This window comes from Callithrix jacchus, chromosome 7, assembly GCF_049354715.1.
Source record: "Callithrix jacchus isolate 240 chromosome 7, calJac240_pri, whole genome shotgun sequence".
NCBI lineage: Eukaryota > Metazoa > Chordata > Mammalia > Primates > Cebidae > Callithrix > Callithrix jacchus.
In genome coordinates, this window is record NC_133508.1 from 132,065,432 (window position 1) to 132,085,779 (window position 20,348).

General features: G+C 34.9%; 1 protein-coding gene across 8 annotated transcripts in view; it reads right to left on the bottom strand.

Annotated features, from left to right (window-relative positions):
- The window catches only part of ARHGAP29 (Rho GTPase activating protein 29), a 108,202-nt gene that overhangs the window by 53,601 nt on the left and 34,253 nt on the right, over window positions 1-20,348 (bottom strand). For 7 of the 8 annotated variants that reach the window (XM_078332569.1, XM_017974961.4, XM_035252201.3 and 4 more), the window contains 9 exons: window positions 15,727-15,823; window positions 15,302-15,374; window positions 12,070-12,118; window positions 11,503-11,640; window positions 10,414-10,478; window positions 9,555-9,665; window positions 9,374-9,454; window positions 9,009-9,197; window positions 8,137-8,274 (listed from right to left, as the gene is read on the bottom strand). In XM_078332569.1, the coding sequence (XP_078188695.1) occupies window positions 8,137-8,274; window positions 9,009-9,197; window positions 9,374-9,454; window positions 9,555-9,665; window positions 10,414-10,478; window positions 11,503-11,640; window positions 12,070-12,118; window positions 15,302-15,374; window positions 15,727-15,823 (941 nt within the window). Of the gene's footprint in view, window positions 1-8,136; window positions 8,275-9,008; window positions 9,198-9,373; window positions 9,455-9,554; window positions 9,666-10,413; window positions 10,479-11,502; window positions 11,641-12,069; window positions 12,119-15,301; window positions 15,375-15,726; window positions 15,824-19,739; window positions 19,931-20,348 lie in introns of those variants that run through there. The other variant, XM_054236562.2, reaches the window with a different exon arrangement.

The following is a 20,348-nucleotide window of genomic DNA, read 5'->3' on the forward strand; positions in this document are numbered from 1 at the left end:
AGTGGAACAATTATTTTTAAAGCAATGAAAGAACTGATTTCTGTATTCAGAATTCTATATTCAGTGAAAGTGTCCTTCAGAAACAAAGATAAAATAAAGACATTCTCATATGAAACACAACCAAGTGAATCCACTACCAACAGAGCTGCTATAATAAAATAAGTGGTAAAGAAAGTCTGAGGACAAAATGTTACCAGAAGAAAGATGGAACCCCACTAGAATGCAAGAAGAATTAGCAGAAATAGTAAAGATCTGGGTAAATATAATAGACTATGTCTCTTAACTCTTTATAATATGTATGACTTTTAATGGCAAAAATTATGAGAGTCTGGCAAGGTTTTCAATGTACATGGATGTAATTTACATATATCAAATATAACTCAGATTAGGTAAAGGAATTTATGTGGTGGTGATGGTTCTGCGTTTCACTTGAAGTGGTTAAAATAATAGTTCTGAGTAGACTGCAAAAAAATTAAGTGTATGTAGAAACACAGATAAGTGTGCAACGATTTTTTTAAAACTTGGCTATTTATTGCATAATCTATTTTAGGCTGAATTGTCCTAGTAGCTGTTTTAAGTGCATCTAGCATTTTCATATAACTCTGGAAACCACAGTAAATTCTCCAAAATGCTCAAGCTTCTTCAACAGTGTTTCAGAATAGTTCATTACCACTTTTTCAGATAACTAGTAATCTTAGAACTTCTATTTCTGTTCCATGAAAGAGAGAATTTTTTTTTTACCAGAATGCTTATTTTATATCTTAATGACACAATATCCATTTTCATATATGACAGAGTCCATATGTGTACTACTACATCTGTATGCTCTTTAGTTACGTCAGACGGCTACAACAAAAATACCATAGAAAGAGTAACTTAAACAACAAAGATTTATTTCTCACAGTCCTGGAGACTGAGAGATCAAGAGCAAGGCCCTATCAGATTCAGGGTCTGGTGTGGACCCCGCTTCCTGGTGCATAGACTTAGATAGCTCTTTTCTCTCTGTGTCCTCACATGATAGAAGGGGCAAGGGTCATGAGGGGTCCACCTAGTCACCTCCCAAAGGCCCCAACCTCCAAATATAATCAAATTATCATATTGGGGATTAGGATCTCAACATACTAATTTTGGGGGGTAATAAACAGTCCATAGCAGCTCAGTTCAACCAAGTTGCATTGATTGTGGGGTTCTAATGAGAATTTACAATGTTAAGTGATCTCAAAAACCATTATGTTTTGACATAAGCTACTTAACAGCTTGACTCCATATGACATAAACCAACACGTTTTTTTCACTGGTCAAGAGATGTAGTTTTGATTTAGCTCCACTGAGAGTAAATGTAGACAAAAGTAAATGGTAACAATAGAAGTCTACGTGCAACCATTGTGGTTATCAAGGCAATGTAAGTTTTGAAGTGATAATTAGAGAGAGATTTTCTTGGGGTATATAAAAACATAAAAATTGCATTTCCTAACTAGAAGCTCGTTAGGAGTGGTTTGTAACAGCTATATTCTCTTGAAAAAGACACTGTAGTCACTAGAACTAGAGAAGGGATGGGAAAGAGTTCTACCAAACAAAATCTGTTTTGGTTCATTTATTAAATTTTTTTCTCATTTCATAAGAACAAAGCAGGAAAAAGCCATTCTGATGATTGGACCCATGGGCCGGGCAACCCAATGTTCAGTCTCTGACACTGAATCCAAGACATTGCAAGCAATATTCAGTTTATGACAGTGGTACCAGGAGAGGTGTTGTGAGCATCCACACTATTTTTTCCTTCATGATGTTTTCTTCAGAAAACATTTAGAAGGTAGGAATGTAACCTGAGCTACTATAGCTTCTTAATAACACAGATATATGCAACCAATTTTTTAAAAAGGGTATACAAAGATAAATAATAAAACACCCATTAGACAAATTAAAATATATGTCTAGAAAATTATCAATTCGTCCAAATGAAGGTAGCAAAAGGGAAACAGATTAAGGGAAACATCACAAGGCATAAACACAAAAGAAATAAAATGGTAGACCTAAATATGAACATATATTTACCTGAAATATAAATGGTCTAAACACTCCGATTATAAGATAGTGCCAAAATAGATTAAAAAAAAGAAAAAGACAGAAGTATATGTTCTCTATATGCTATGTAAGAAACTCACTTTAAACACAATAAAATCAAAAGAATGATAACAGATATGCCACACTCAAAATATTCAAAAGAAAATTGGAATAATATATCAATATTAAATAAGGTAGAATAAAAAGCAAGGGAATTTATCAGTATAAAAAAAGACACATTTCTAAGGATAAAAGGATCGATTACCAAGATCATATAATAATTGTTACTATGTAAGCAGCAGAGCTTCAAAACACATAAAACTGATAGAACTAAAAATACACAATATGTTGGAGACTTCAAAACTTCTTTCTCAGTAATTGATAAAAGTAGCAAAATGTAATCATCAATAATACAGAAGAAATAAATTACATCTTAAAACAACAGGAACCAATTGATACTTACAAAACATTTTAGTTGACAAAAAAAAAAAACATACATGCTTTTCAGGTGTACACATGGAAAATTCATCACCAATCTTTCCAAAAAAACGGCTTTTAGTTTCATCGATTTTTCTCTTTTAAGAAATTTTATTGATTTGTTTTTACTGATTTCCACTTGTTTATGATCCACATTCTGGGTCATAAAATAAACTACATAACAAATTTAAGAGAAATGTAATCATAACAAGTACATCTCTCACCATAATGGAATTAAACTAAAAATCAGTATCAGGAAGATATCCAGAAAATCCTCAAATACTTGGAAATTAAACAACAGACTTCTACATTATTCACAGATCAAAGATGAAGTCTCAAGGGAAATTAAAAAATATTTCTAATGAAATAAAAATGAAAATATAAATTTCAAAATGTGTGGGATATACATAAGCAATGCTGAGAGAGGAAAATTTAAAGAATTAAATGTATCAGCTGGGCGCGGTGGCTCACGCCTATAATCCCAGCATTTTGGGAGGCCAAGGCGGGTGGATCAAGACGTCAAGAGATCGAGACCATCCTGGTTAACAAGGTGAAACTCCGTCACTACTAGAAATACAAAAATTAGCTGGGCATGGTGGTGTACGCCTGTAGTCCCAGCTACTTGGGAGGCTGAGGCAGGAGAATTGCTTGAACCCAGAAGGCAGAGGTTGTGGTGAGCCGAGATAGTGCCATTGCACTCCAGTCTGGGTAACAAGAGTGAAACTCTGTCTCAAAAATAAATAAATAAATAAACAAACAAACAAATAAATAAATAGATGTATCAGAAAAGCACAGGGAGGTCTCAATGAACAACACAAGCTTCTACTTTAAGAAACTTAAAAAACAAAAGGCAAAATAAACCCAAAGAAAGTAAAAATAAATAAAATGCAGAAATCAGTAAAATTAAGAAAAAGAAAAATCGATGAAACTAAATGCTAATTCTTTTTTTAAAAAGATACTAAAACTTATCAATCTCTTTCCAGATTGATCAAAAAGAGAGAAAGAGAAAAAAGATGCAAATGACCAGTATTGAGAGTGAAAGAGAGGTTATTACTACAGCCCATTGAGACATTGAAAGGTTAGAGAATACTACAGGACACCCTATGCATATAAATTCAACAACCTAGACAAATAGGACCAATTCCATGAAAGCCACAAACTACCAAAAATCACCTAAGAAGAAATAATCAGCTTGAATAGGACTATATAAAAATACACTGAATACACAGTTAAAAATCTTCCAAAAGAGAAAATTCCAAGCCTAGATACTTTCACCAGAGGAATGTTACCAAACTTTTAAAGAAATAACACAAATTTGACACAATCTTTTCCAGAAAAAAAGTAGAAGGGAACACTTCCCAACCCATTTTATGAAGGCAGCATCACCCTGACACTTTCAAAACCAGAAAAACACAAGTGCAAGAATTTTTAGACATATCAATCTTTCACTAACAGAGAGAAAAAGAAAAAACACTCAACAAAGCAGCAAACTGAATCCAGCAATATATATAAAAGAAACAATTCATCCTAACAAAGAGGGTCTTATTCCAGGGAGGCAAAGCTAGGTCCATCCTCAAATATTATATAATCCATCATATTTACAGACTAAAGACAAAACTATATGATATCAAATAATGCAGAAAGACATTTAATAAAATCTAAGCTTTATTCATTTAAACCTTTATTCATTTAATCTTTATTCATAAAATTCAGCAAACTAGGAAAAAGAAATTTCTTAACCAGGTAAAAGGCATCTTCAAAGAACCTATAGGTATAACCATATTTTATGATGAAAGACTGAGTGCTTTCCCTCTAAGATGGAATAAGGCCAGCATATCTTCTCTTACCACCCCTATTTAACAGTGTACTAGAAGCCTTAGCGAGGGCAATAAGGAAAAAAAAATAAAAGGAATACAGATTGGAAAGGAAGATATAAAACTGTCCCTATTTGCAGGTAACATAATTTTCTATGTAGAATATCCCAAAGAATCTACAAAAAGCTCCTAAAACAAATAAGTTAGTTTAGCAAGGCTGTAAAATATAAGACCAACACACAAAAAAATCAATTGTATTTCTAAATATTAACAATGATAACAGCCAGGCACGATGGCTCAGCCACCGTGTAATCCCAGCACTTTGGGAGGCTGAGGTGGGTGGATTCTTTGAGCCCAGGAGTTCAAGACCAGGTTGGGCAAACATGGAAAAACCTAGTCTCTACAGAAAAATAAAAAAATTAGGTGGGCATGGTGGCATGCATGTGTAGTCTTAGCTACTTGGAAAGCTGAGGACTGCTTAAGCCCAGGAGGGTGAGGCTGCAGTGAACTGTGATCATGCCACTGCACTCCAGTCTGAGTGACAGAGTAAAATTCTGTCTCAAAAAACAAAAACAAATGAAAAAGCCCCCAAACCAATTAACAATGGGAATTTTATATAAAGGAAATCTATACATAGGCACATAAATTGTTTATGTGTATATACATATAGACCATTCACAATAGCCCCCCCACCCCATATACACATACATACATAGGATTAAATCGAACAAAACTTATTAAAGTTATGTTGAAAACTACAAAATGCTGATTAAAAAAACATCAAAGAGTAGTTAAGTAGTTGGACAGACAACTTCATGGGGTGGCAACTTTATATTGCTAAGATGCTACATATACAGTCAATTCTCCCCAGTCTGATCTAAAATTTAATACCAATTCCAACCAAAATGTTGGCAACAGTTTTTTTGAGATACTGACAAGCTGATTCTAACATTTTTATGGAAGGTCAAAGGATCTTAAATACTCAAACAATTCTATAAAAGAATAAAGCTGGAAGGCACACACTATGCACCTGATTTTGACTTGCTATAAAGCAAAAATAAGCAAGACAGTGGGGTTTTATAAAAAGGACAGCAAGTACTTCAGTGCAACAAAACAGAAAATACAGAAGTAGACACACACAAATATGGTCAACTGATTTTTATCAAGAAGCAAAGGCAATTTAATGAAAATGGCATAGTGTTTTCAACAAATGGTATTGAAACAAGTGGACATTTGCATTTACCATGTTTTTTATTTTTTCTGTTTTATGTAGTTTTGACATCTTAAAAAGCAAGCTGGCTAGTCAGAGACTGACTCTCCCTGGGCTAGCTAATTCCTAGAGATAGCCAAGGGCTCAGCTAGGATATCACAGCTTTCTTGTGCAAAGCAACAAGTCCCAAGTCTATAGATCCAACCACCTCCTTCTCTAACTCTTACACACAAAGCCAATTATTTCCTCTGCGATAAATCATCCCGGGGCCAGGTACCAAAAAACTAGAGACCATCCCTATTGTCCAAAGTCCACAGAAATTCAAACTAGCCAATCCTAAATTGTTTACCTTGCCTTTCCTGAGGAAACCCCAATAAAAACTTACTCAGCTTTCCTTTCATCCCTGCTTATGCTTGTCAAACTTGGTATTTCCCTTGTGGCCCTCTGTGGATTGATGTGTCCCCTTCTCTTGGGAAGTCTAAGTCATAAGTCTTTCTCTCAATAGCAGTGACCTCTCTGTGTCACTCCGATACAGTAAAATCCTGTGGGTATAATTTTATTATAACATCCATATGATAAAAATGAACCTCAACCTATACCTTAAACCTTATACAAAAATTAACCCAAAATGGATCATCTATCTGTCTACATATGAAGCTATAGAACTTTTAGTAGAAATCATAGGATAAATCTTTATGACCCTGGGTTAGGTGAAGCACTCTTAGATATAACACCAAAAGCATGACCCATAAAAGAAAAAACTGATAAGCTGGATTCCAACAAAACTAAAATCTTTTGCTTCCCAAAGACACTGCTAAAATGATAAAAAGAGAAGCTCCAGAATGAGAGAAAATATATGCAAATTCAACAATAAGAAAACAAACAACTCAATTTTTAAAATAGCTAAAATATAGCTTGTAAATAAGCCCTTGAAAAGATGCTCAATATTGTTAACCATTTTTAGAAACACAAATTAAAACCACAATTAGATAACACACCTATTGGAACAGCTAATATTTGAAAACAATGACTGACACATGTCAGGGACACAGAACAACTACAATTCTCATACACTGCTGGTTAGAATGAAAAATATCATAGCCACTCTGGAAAAGTTTGGTAGTTTCTTATAAAGGTAACCATACATTTAGCACACTAACCAGTAATCTCATTCCTGGTGTTTACTTGAGAAACAAGAAAACCTATGTTCAACAAGAAAGTATAAGAAAATATTCTGTAGCTCTACTCATAATCACCCCAAATTGGAAACACCACAAATGTCCAACTAGTGAATGGATAAACACTGTAGTACAGTCATACAACGGAATTCAGTAATAGAAAGAAACAACCTATTGATACATGCATAACATTGATGAATCTCAGAGGCATTATGCTGAGTAAAAGAAACCAGTCAAAAGGTCATACACTATATGTTTTCATATATATGACAATCTGGAAAAGACCAAACTAATAAGGCAGAGAACAGATCAGTACTTGCCAGGGGGTTAGGAGTAGGCAGAGATTTGGACTACAAAAAAAGTAGCATGAAGGAATCATTTTTAAGTGATAGTATTGTTCTGAATCCTGATTGTGGTGGTACTTAACACAAATTTATAAATGTTAAAACTTGTGGACTATACATGAAAAAAAGTTTTTTGCATGTAATTAATTTTATGAAAAACATTTTAAATAGTAAATAAAAATATTTGAGAGCAGAATGCTTTGTCTCCAAACAAATAATTTGGTTCAGTTTCAATATTTAATTCACTCCAATTCTGAAGAACACATCTCAGAGCACTGACAAAAGTTTCAAGGGCCAAAGCAATTTTGTCAGCCAAACCAAGAAAAACGGTGGCTTAGAGGCAATTTTAAACTCTCAGACTTCAATTTTAACTAAACAAACAATCAATTCAGAGAACATGGGGAAAGGCAGATCAAAAGTAATTCAAACTGTATGTCACTATGAAAAACTGAAAATTAATTTGCAAACTCAACACATTTCATTAACCTCAGAATCTAAACCCTGTAAGAATCATAACTTATCAGGCATAACTTCCCCTTCTACAGATACATAGACTTCTATTTCTTTCTTTATTTTTTGTTTGAGATGGAGTCTTGCTCTGTCGCCCAGGCTGGAGTGCAGTGGCACGATCTCGGCTCACTGCAATCTCCACCTACCAGGTTCAAGTGATTCCCCTGTTTCAGCCTCCTGTGTAGCTGGGACTACAGGCACGCACCACCACACCCAACTAATTTTTTGTATTTAGTAGAGACGGAGTTTCACCATGTTGGCCAGATGGTCTCGATCTCCTGCCCTTGTGATCCCCTACCTTGGCCTCCCAAAGTGCTGAGATTTAAGGCGTGAGCCACTGTGCCTGGCCTGTTTCTTTTGTTAGTGATTAATTCCTCTGGAGTGAGTAATCATGATACCTCACTGTAACCTCAAACTCTTGGGCTCAAGTGATCCTCCCACCTCAGCCTCCCAAAGTGCTGGGACTGATTACAGGTGTGAGCCACCATGCCTGGCTTGACATTCTTTTCTTTTGCCTTCAAAATACTGAAGAAATTACTTACAGCTTTAAGGGTAAGATCACACTGGAAAACAAGCGTCCGGAGTTGCGTTAAAATTTCTCTTTTGGTATTTTCTAGATCATTTCTTCTTTCTTCAACATTTGTGACACAAACTTTGTAAAGTTCATTTGCTTCTTCTACCTTCATGAATATCACAGAAAAGAGTAACACCGATCACTAAAATTTATATTTTAAAACAAATATTTACTATAGTAAAGCTAAGTTGAAATATCTGAAGATTCTCATATATTCTGTTTTCAAAAGACTATTTCTAAAGAAAATCTGTTCTGGTCAGTGATTCAAAGGCACTTGATTTCAACGAACAGCCATGGCCATGTACAATTTATAATTAGTACATTGTCTATAAAATAAATATTCACTTCTATCTGAAACAGCATATTATATTTATATTTACTATTTTCTATATAATCTTACAGAATTTGTTTGTAAAATTACATTTCATCAGTAACACAAAGCTTTTGCCTATCCTTGCTATCAGGTGCCTGAATTAGTACACATATACACACACACTTGCCTAAAAGGTGAACTTTCTTATTAAGTAAAATATAAATATATATCAAAAAATACTGCCTTCTCTAAGACATTCTTTCACAAACTCCAAAATTCAGGTCTCAGCAGAGTAGTTCTCAAAATCTGGATCCTCACCAAAAGTATCAGTACCACCTGAGAGCCTGTTAAAAATGTAACCTGCCTGGGCCCCTCTGTTGACCTACTAGATCAACTCCAGGGGATGGGCTTAGCCATATTTTAACAAGCCTTTCCAAGTGATCCTGGCAGACGCAGACCTTTGACACCAAACTCCTGGCAGATTATTGCTAATTCAATTTGCAAATAAAAAAGAAAAAGGTTGTTACTTTTTGGAGCGCCTCTTCTTCCAACCTTCGCTTTTTTTCTAGTTGCTTGTTGAGATTTTTTGCTAATCCACCACTTGAAGACAGATGTTCCTCTTCTGCACGAAACATGGAAGACTTTGCTTTCTCATATTCATCTTGACGTTGCATGCATAATAATTTTGCCTTTTTGAGAGCATTCTCTGCTTCAAGCTACACAAAAGAGTATTCAACACAGAATATTAAAGAAATCCTACTGAACAAGTGTCTTTAGCATATTCAGCAAGATAACTAGTTAAGACAATATTTCAGAAAAATGAGAGAAAGTCAGTATATACTGCAGATTATTTTAGATGTTCTAAAATATGAAACTCCATTTTAATACTAACCATTTTATTTTGCTCCTGTTTCCAAAGTTCTTTTATTTCTTTCCTTTGTTTTTCCATTTCATTTTTCCTTCCAAGTAGAGGCTGTGAAGGGTATTTAAAAAGGAAAAAGAAAAAAGCAATTTTCTAAAGGCATACTATTGTTTAAAAAAAAAGTGAACTATATAATTAAATTAATCTTTACCTGCACAAATTTGTTAGCCTGGAGAGCTGCAATTGTCTGTTGTAAAAGGTGACTGCTCTCTATATCATTAAGAAGAGCATTAGTAAATAGAGACTGCAGTGGCATGAACTCCTAAAATTTAAAATTAAAAAGTAAATTTTACAATAGAAATGGCACTAGAATTCCAAACACATCACTACTTTTCTTCAAAAAGGGAAACTAAGTTTAGACTTTTGCCCCCACAAAAATAACTAGTTATAAACATGACTATGAGAAAACTATAGAAGAAAATGAATTATAATTCATTATAAAACTGGTTAGCAAAAGTAGTAGCTATCAAGACAATCAGTATTTGTATAAAATTGTAAATTTCCAGCCAGGAATAGTGGTTCACACCTGTAATCCCAGCACTCTGGGAGGGTGAGATGGGCAGATTACTTGAGCTCAGGAGTATGAGACCAGCCTAGGTTTCACCATGTGAAACCCCAACATGGTGAAACCCGATCTCTGCAAAAATATGCAAAAATTAGCCAGGCACGGTAGTGAGCACTTATAGTCCCAGGGATTCAGGAGGTTGAGGTGGGAGGATTGCTTGAGCCTGGGGGGACAGAGGTTGCAGTGAGCTGAGATCATGCCACTGTACTCCAGCATGGGTGACAGAGTGAGACCCTGCCTCAAGACTAAAAAAAAAAGGTAAATTTCCTAGATTTTTTCATAATGGAATCCATCTAAACTTAAAATAATTTTATTTTGTCAATAAAAACATCAGCATTTAAGCACTTTCCTATATTAACTGAAATATTCTGATTTTGCAAGGCATTATTGGGAGTTCATGAGTAGTTTCTTATTACAGAACCCTAGAAGTTCACAGAACACTTACCTGAATTCCAATGTTAGTTCTAGTTGCCTCTGCCAACTTGACCATATTTCTAGTAGACTCCAATTCTGAAAAGTTCAAAGAGGGTATCAGAAGGAAAAAAAAAATTATTTCCCCCCTCTATACTCTAAAATTACTTGTAATCCCACAATTAAAAATTGATAACAAATATTAGTGTGTATCAAGATATAATACAACAATACTTAATTAATTAATTTATTTAAAGAGGCATGGTCTCACTATGTTGCCCAGGCTGGCCTTGAACTCTTGGGCTTAAGTGATATTCCAGCCTCAGCCTCAGGAATAGCTGGGATTACAAGTGTAAGCCATGATGCACAGCTCTTAATGCAGCAATTCTTAATTCTGAGTGCTCATCAGAATCAACCGGGAAACATCTTCAGACTATATTTGCCTACATTTTACCTCTTTGAAGGATAGGACCAAGGCTTGTGTACTGTCCTTCTACAAGACGATTCAGGTGATTCTGATTAGCATTCTCTATTGTAAGGAAATAATACAGTAGAAGGAACACAGACTTTGGGTAGATTCTGTACTCTTCCAGTTATGCTACATGACTGTAAGCAAATCTGCTGTATGACCCTAGAAAATGTCCTGTCTTGTCTCTCTCAGCTGTAAAATAGGGAAAATAATTCTTTTCCCTATGAAAAACTATGAAAACATTTTGACAACTGTAAAACACTGGGGAAATATTAGCTATTAAAATGTTTCTTCTCTGCTTCGATTACCTTCTACTCATACATCTATTGTTGCTATTATTTCCTGTTGCCATATTATCTGATTGCATTTCTTTTTACACACTAGAGTGCGACTTCTTTGAAGGCAGAGACAGTATTCTCAGCATTCTATTTGTCTTCATGTCCCAAGGTCTAGTAACTGGTCCACAGTAAATAATAATTATATCTAGTGTAAGAAGAGTCTTTTCTATTTCACGATGAGAAACTGGACAATGGTTTTATTCATTATACTGTAACAGCTACTAATCTGGAATTCTATTACTTATAATCTATAAAAATATTAAATAAACAATTTAATTATTATACTCTAAATTGGATGCTTCCAAGAGCAACTCACCCAAGTTAAGCTTTTTTTCAACCCATGAAACTATGTTCTTAGTATATTTTGACCAGGTTTTAGCATATGACAAAGCCAAGTCTATAGAGTCAGTGTTCTTTAACAGCACGCTGTCTAATTCTAAAGGAGAAAAATTTCCTGAAAACAAAAATATCAAGGTAAGTACATGTTAAATGTGATCACATCATAATTCTAAACAAGCACTCAGATCCTAAGATGTTCATCAATAAAAACTATTAAAAAAAATACAAGTGACAAATTTACAATTAAAAGGCCAGAGTTTAAATCTAAATTGGTTTCAAACTATCATGTATTTTTATCTTAAAATGTATTTCTATTATTCAAGTTAAAAGCTTTATACAATTATTGATCAGTCTATATCTCACATTATCTATCTACTCTAGCAGGTTATTTCCCTTAAGCTTTATATGTAAAACTTTACATATCATTTTGCATTAAAAATGAATACATTAGGTTACTAAGCAAGAAGAGATTAAGTAATCCAGAACATTTATAGAAAGTAACTGCAAGAAGTTTGACAAAAGTTATAAAAACCTTGATCATTACCTTTCTCACTGGATGAGTCCACTGATTCCACAGAAACATTTTCAAACGACTTAAGACATGGAAAAAGATAAATTTATAATTAAAGAAGAACACAAATCTTTGTTTCAGAAATTTTTTGCCCCAATTTATTACTCTTACATAATTCCTGCTAAAGAATTTCAAGTATTTAAAACTTAAAGGGCCTGAGAAGTCTGTTTAAGTGCCAGAAAACTTCATAAGAATTTTACAGCTTTCTACAACAGCAGTTCCCAAGATCCAAGAATGAACAACCTCTCTGTTTATTAACAGCATTAGTCAACATTCACGAATCCCTTCAAAACTTTAAATTTTGCAGATAAAATATTAGTCAAGAAGTTAGAGAAGCAATGCAAATACATTGCTATCTAAACAGAAGACACAGATCTGTCTCTTCCTGTCATCTTTTATCATTTTACTATATGATAAGCATGTCTCTGAAAGTCTGTTAGATAGCTTAGCACAAAACTTTCTGTAATGATGGAAATGTTTTATATCTGTACTGTCCAATCAAATAGCTAATAGCTCCATGTAGCTACTTGAACATTTAGAAAGTAACTAGTGCAACTATGAAATGAATTTTTAATTTTATTTAACTATTATAATTAAATTTAAAGAACTACATGTGGCTGGTGCTCCTTCATTGCACTGTACTGGAAAACATCATCAACCAAAATTTTGAGATCTTAAACAAATTTAATTGATTTAAGTTGGGCAATACAGGGTATACAGGGATTCAATGCAAAAAGAATCAAGGAGACCCGGGTCTGAGGCCTAGCTCCATTATTATCTGTATAACACTGGGCTACATATTTAAGTTCACCTAACTCTGTTCGCTCTTCTCTAAAAGGGGGATAAGAACACTACTTTCGAAAGGCTGTTTTAAGAATTAAGATGATGTAGGCTTAGCGCAGTGCAGGATACATAGTAACCACTATTAAATATATTGCAACAACCCAGGTGTGTGGCTCATGCCCATAATCCCAGCACCTTGGGAGGCTGAGGCGGACAGATCACCTGAGGTCAGGAGCTCAAGACCAGTCTGGTCAACATGGAGAAACCTCGTCTCTACTAAAACACAAAAACTAGCCAGGTGTGGTAATGTACGTCTGTAGTCCCAGCCACTTGGGAGGCTGAAGCACAAGAATTGCTTGAATCCAGGAGGTAGAGGTTGCAGTGAGCCGAGATCACGCCACTGCACTCCAGCCAGGTGAAAGAGACAAAGTTCTGTTTCCAAATATATATATATTGCATTTATTTATTTGTTTGTTTACTTTTGAGACAGAGTCTCACTCTGTCACTCAGGCTGGAGTGCAGTGGCACAATCTCGGTTCACTGTAACCTCTGCCTCCCAGGTTCAAGTGATTCTTGTGCTTCAGCCTCCAAAGTAGCTGGGACTAGAGACACATACCACCCTTCCTGGCTAATATTTGTATTTTTAGTAGAGACTGTGTTTCACATGTTGGCCAGGCTGGTCTCGAATTCCTGGCCTCAGGTGACCCACATGACTCACCCTCCCAAAGTGCTGAGATTACAGGTATGAGCTACTGTGCCCAGGCTGCAACTATTGTTTCTAAAGTGTATTTTTCAAAACCCTTTATCAAAGTAATTGTATTATTAGGATTATATATCATCACAGCTTTTTTATTCTAATCTTTAAGACAAATTAAAACCTTCATTAAAAAAGGTACAAAAGAAAAAAATTTTTTTTTCTATTAAGAATTAGTATAATATGTATGCACAATAGAGGTACAGAAACAGGAAATATGATTCACACCTAAAACTTAAATATGTTCAGTGTCTTGCCATACAGATAAAATGTTTTATGTTCTGAAGTAGTAGCAACAGTTTGAAAAAATGAAATTGAGAAATAATCAGGAATAATAACAAAATATTTAAACATCTTAAAACTTTTCATCATTCTCCTTCATTTGTCAATACATGGCTTTAGAAACAGTCATAAGTTTTGGTGATATTGTAATACATATAACAAATGCCTTAAATAGTCATTTTTTTGTATCATTTAAGAAGGATCTGAAGTTTTTATAATAATACAAGTCTCTGGTACATTTCAATATATTTAGGATGTGTGTGTGTGTGTGTGTGTGTGTGTGTGTGTTTTAAGAGACAAGAGTTTCACTGGCTAGAGAGCAATACACAATCACAGCTCACTGCAGCCTTGAACTCCTGGGCTCAAGTGATCCCCCTCTCAGCTTCCCTTTCAAGTAGCTGAGACTGTAGACTTATGCCACCACACCTGGCTAATTTTTTGTAGGGACAGAGCCTCAATCACATTAACTCAGCTGGTCCTGAACTCCTGGCCTAGTGATTCTCCCACCTTGACCTCTTAAAGTGCTCGGACTATAGGTGTGTGCTGCCACACCTGGCTAACTTTTTGTAGGAACAGGGTCTCAATCATGTTAAACCAAGATGGACTTGAACTCCTGGCTTCAAGTGATCCTCCCACCTTGGCCTCTTCTAGTGCTGGCACTATAGGCATGAGTCACCATACCTGGGCCCAAATATCTGTTGAAATCTTTTTTGAATTTGATCATCCTTAAAAGAAAATGATCAACACAGGTCCCTGATAAAGTTTTTTAATGTTGTTTGCATTCAGCAAAGAAGTTTAGTCAACTAAAATATTACTACCATAAACCTTTAAAGAAATATTATACATACATTCCTTATATTGTTATTCCATAGCAATTTTTCTTACAACTGAAAACCAGAACCCCAATCCTGTGAGATACTTATAGTGATCCTCTTATGGAGAATTGGGACCTAGAGGGATGTTAACAATTGTTTCCTGGTAACAAACAAACTGGAGAATATGTGAGAAGATTAACACCCTCTCTTTATTTCTTGCACTGTTTTCCTAAGTTTTCACTAGTCTATAAGATCTGTGGCAATGTCAGGAGGAAAAAATGGCTAATTATTAACATTCTGGACAATACGACACAGATTCATTACATAAGATGCTATAAAATTATCAGATATGTTCTTTTAACATCATAGTTTCACTCTTAAAAAATTAAACTATTGTTCCAGAACCAGACCATAAATTATGCTATTTACAACAGACTGGTTTGTCTTCTTGAAAATACAGTAATTTCTAAAGTAAAAAACCATCAGAGTAATGCTGAGATTAAGAATAGGCATTAGTTGAAATATAGATTAAAAACATTAAAGACTTGGCTTTCACATAAACTTAACTTACCTTCATTTCTCGAGAAACAGGCAGTCGCAATAATGAATCATTGCCTACATCTCCCATAAGAAAGTTTGTAAGGCTATCCAGGGAGGTTAAAAAAAGAAATAGAAATAAAAAGACAAGTCATCACAGTTCTTTGTGACAGGGTTTACATCCGACATGTTATCTAAAATAATTTTTAAAAAATAGCCTTAGAAATAAACCCCTAGAAATCTGTTGACATAAGCCAGTCACTTGCAAACAGATGTTGCTTCTAAATAACTATAAAAATACCTTCAAATATAGTAATAGGGCCATACAGAAGGTAATTTTTCCAAAGTTGTGATATTTAATACTATTTGATACTTCATTTCCCATATATCTTACTGGATAATGCAACATACTCTAACACACCTAGGCCCAGTTGCTTTAAATGGCAGTCCTCTACTTACATATTTCCAAAAGTGAATGCCAAAGTTTCAATAGAAGAAAACACTTCTTGGAAGAGATCGTTTTTGTTTTCTTCATTAACTTCTGTGAAGTTCACAGCTGTAAGAAAAAGTTGGTTACAATAAAGAAAAACATACTTTAAAATAGATTTATACAGAATCATTTAATCCTTTAAAACCATCATTAGTTCAAGAAGTATTAGAAGATTCAGAAACTGAAAAACTTAAAATACAAAATGGACATGATTGTCAAATTCTTCATTATGAAATTCACACAAAAGAATCAGCTTGCATAAAAGCAGTTAGCATTCCAAACTGACTACTCCATGGATTACATAATTTCACACATCTAAAAACTGACTCAATGTGAAATCAACCAGTGTTGGAGTCAGGGTCCAGGTTATACCAGACCTCTCGATTATTAAGAGTGTTCTGTGCTATTTTCTCTTCCTTACTGCTTTCTGATATTTTTTAAAAACAGCCAAACACACATTTTTACTATGAATTAGCAATAATTAAAGTCATTCATATATATATACATATGAAGTCCTTGCATATCTATCTATCTATCTATCTATCTATCTATCTATCTAGCAGGCCATAAGTAAATAGGAATTTTAATTTTCCAAATCAGAGTGTTCTTTTTTTAAATGTGATATGCTTTGTTATAGGTTTTATGCTGTGTCACTCATATATATATATGCTGTGTCATACATTTATACAGAATCATTTAATCCTTTAAAACCATCATTAGTTCAAGAAGCATTAGAAGATTCAGAAACTGAAAAGCCTAACATACAAAATGGACATGATGGTCAAATTCTTCATTATGAAATACACACAAAAGAATCAGCTTGCATATATATATATGAATGACTTTATATACATATGACACAGCATCACAGCATAGATACACATATATATATGAATGACACAGCATGAAATCTGTAACAAAGCATATCACATTTAAAAAAGAACACTCTGATTTGGAAAATTAAAATTCCAATTTACTTATAGCCTGCCTTATTTCTTATAACAGGCTCTTGGGCTCTGAGGTCCATGATAATTGACAAACAGCCTTTTGTTTATAATAGAGATATTCTAATGTTTTGCATTTTGTTGAAGCAAATTATGAAACATAACTGAAAAAGATCTTATTTTAACTTCTGTATGCACTATTGTTAAAAGCCCAAACATAGTTTACCAAGACAAAGTCTGGAGGTGGAATTGGCAATTTTTTTTTAACGTAACCGGCACAACTTGGGCTATGTATAAAAAGTAACTGGTTCCCTGTATTGTACCTCCCTAGTATTCCTGCCAATAAAGGGAAGGAAGAGAAACCTTCTGAAGAAGAAGTCATCCTCTGCTTTAAAACAGAGTTGTCCACATCCTCTCCAGCATCTGTTGCCTCCAGATTTTTTAATGATCGCCATTCTGACTGGCGTGAGATGGTATCTCAAAGCAGTTTTGATTTGCATTTCTCTAATGACCAGTGATGATGAGCATTTTTTCATATGTTTGTTGGCCTCATGTATGTCTTCTTTTGTAAAGTGTCTGTTCATATCCTTTGCCCACTTTTGAATGGGCCTGTTTGTTTTTTTCTTGTAAATCTGTTTTAGTTCTTTGTAGATTCTGGATATCAGCCCTTTGTTGGAGGCGTAGATTGCAAAAATTTTTTCCCATTCTGTTGGTTGCCTATTCACTCTAATGACTGTTTCTTTTGCCGTGCAGACGCTGTGGAGTTTGATTAGGTCCCATTTGTCTATTTTGGCTTTTGTTGTCAATGCTTTTGGTGCTTTGGTCATGAAGTCCTTGCCTATGCCTATATCCTGAATGGTTTTGCCTAGATTTTCTTCTAGGGTTTTTATGGTGCCAGGTCTTATGTTTAAGTCTTTAATCCATCTGGAGTTAATTTTAGTGTAAGGTGTCAGGAAGGGGTCCAGTTTCTGCTTTCTGCACATGGCTAGCCAGTTTTCCCAACACCATTTATTAAACAGGGAATCCTTTCCCCATTGCTTGTTTTTGTCAGGTTTGTCAAAGATCAGATGGTTGTAGATGTGTGGACAGGGAAAATGTGGCACATATACACCATGGAATACTATGCAGCCATAAAAAACTATGAGTTTGTGTCCTTTGTAGGGACATGGATGAACCTGAAAACCATTATTCTCAGCAAACTGACACAAGAACAGAAAATCAAACACTGCATGTTCTCACTTATAGGTGGGGGTTGAACAATGAGAACACATGGACACAGGGAGGGAAGCATCACACATTGGGGTCTGTCGGGGGGAAATAGGGGAGGGACAGCAGGGGGTGGGGAGTTGGGGAGATATAGCATGAGGATAAATGTCAGATATAGGTAATGGGGAGGAAGGCAGCAATTCATACTACCATGTGTGTACCTATGCAACAATCTTGCATGTTCTTCACATGTAACCCCAAAACCTAAAATGTAATAAAAACAACAAAACAACAACAACAAACAGAGTTGTTTTTAATCTTGGCTGCACATAGAATTACCTGGGGAGTTTTATTAATAAAAACAAAGTGTGGGTCCCACTATCCAAGATTCAGATTTCATAGGTATGTGGTGAAGAAGATAGTTTTTTGCAAGCTTTCTCATTTGATTCTAATATGCAACAAGTGTTGGAAACCAAGAATTCCTAGGTAGGAATGAATTAAACTTCAAGCCTATAAATGCCATGAAATTGCAACCAAAATTTTATATGCATAAGCCTCTGTAGATTGGCAGGTGAGGCAAAGATATGTATCCTTCATCAGATTCTTCTAAATATCACCGATACAAACAGGAAGTTACCATTGTGAATATGGTTCTTAAATAATGAGCATTTAAAGAACATTCTCAGACTCTCAGATTCTCAGAAAAAATATTCTTCTGCTCTGACCAACATGGATAAACAGATGATATTTCTACCTGAAACAACTAAAAGACACTCAAATCAAATACAAGAAGTAGGCCGGGTGTGGTGGCTCATGCCTATAATCCCAGGGCTTTGGGAGGCCAAGGCAGGAGGATCACTTGTGGCCAAGAGTTCAAGACTGCAATGAATTATAATTGCACTACTGCACTCCAGCTAACTGACAGAGCAAAACTTTCTCTCTTTAAAAAAAAAAAAAGAAAAGAAAAACTAAAGATTGTATACAAAGGACATTGCCAGGGATAAAAAGAGTCATCTATAATTACGAAAGCATCAATTCATCAAAAGGACATAACAGCCAGGTGCAGTGGCTCATGCCTGTAATCCCAGCACTTTGGGAGGCTGAGGTGGGCAGATTGTCTGAGCTCAGAAGTTCAAGAGCAGCCTGGGCAACATGGAGCAACCCCAATCTCTACTAAAAATAAAAAAATTAGCCAGGCAATGGTGGCACAAGCCTGTAATCCCAGCTACTAGGGAGGCTGAAGCATGAGAACTGCTTGAACCCAGGAGGCAGAGGTTGCAGTGAGCCAAGATAGCACCACTGTGCTCCAGCCTGGGCAACAGAGAGAGACTATGTCTCCAGAAAAAAAAGGATATAACAATTTCATACATTTATGCATCTAATAAGTAGAGCTTTAAAATACTGAAAAACACTGCAACAAGACACATGTAAATTCACAGTTATAACCAGTGATTTCAATAACCCTTCTCAATAACTGACAGAACACGTAGATGGAAAATAAGTAAGCCTAGGGAAGGTTAGAACAACACTATGAACCACCTTGACAACATAGACATTTATATAATACTCTACCAAAAAAGCAAAACAAATGTTCTTTTCAAATGTGCACCGAATATCATTACCAAGATAGACTATATTATGGGCCATAAAACAAATCTTGATGAGTTTAAAAGAATTCAAATGACGCAAAATAGGTTTTGTGAGAAAATGAAATTAAAAACAACAGAAGGATCTCTGGAAAATATCCAAATACTTAGAAACTAAATAACATACTTTTAAATAACCCAGGTTTCAAAGAAGAAAAAAGGAAATTAAAAAATATTCTGACCTACCACTTTGGAAAGCCAAGGCGGGTGGATCACCTGAGTTCAGGAGTTTGAGATGAGCCTGGGCAACATGGCGAAACCCCATCTCTACTAAAAATATAAAAATTAGCTGGGCATGGTGGCATGCTCCTGTAATCCGAGCTACTTAGGAGGCTGAGGCAGGAGACTGTAGTTGGACAAGTTCACACGACTGCACACTAGCCTAGGTAACAGAGTGAGATTCCATCTCAAAACATTAAAAAAATATTTTGCAGAATAAAAATAAAAGGACAACATATCAGAATTTGTAAGGGTGACCAGGAGGCACAGGTAAAATGCTTATGTTAGAATTTTCCAATTGTACCATTGTTTATTATACAATCATACCTCAATAAATCTGTTCATAAAAAATCACTGTAGACTTTAAATCGTAATTTATAACATAATACCATAAAAAATGTAAATTTCCTAACTTTAACGTGTTAAAAATAGTTTATAATAACACAATCCAAAATTATATAATTATTCTTACTTTCTTATATTTTTTTCATCACACTAAACATGACTGAGAGATTAAAAAATAATATTTGGGAGGCTGAGGCAGACAGATGATGAAGTTAAGAGATTTAGACCATC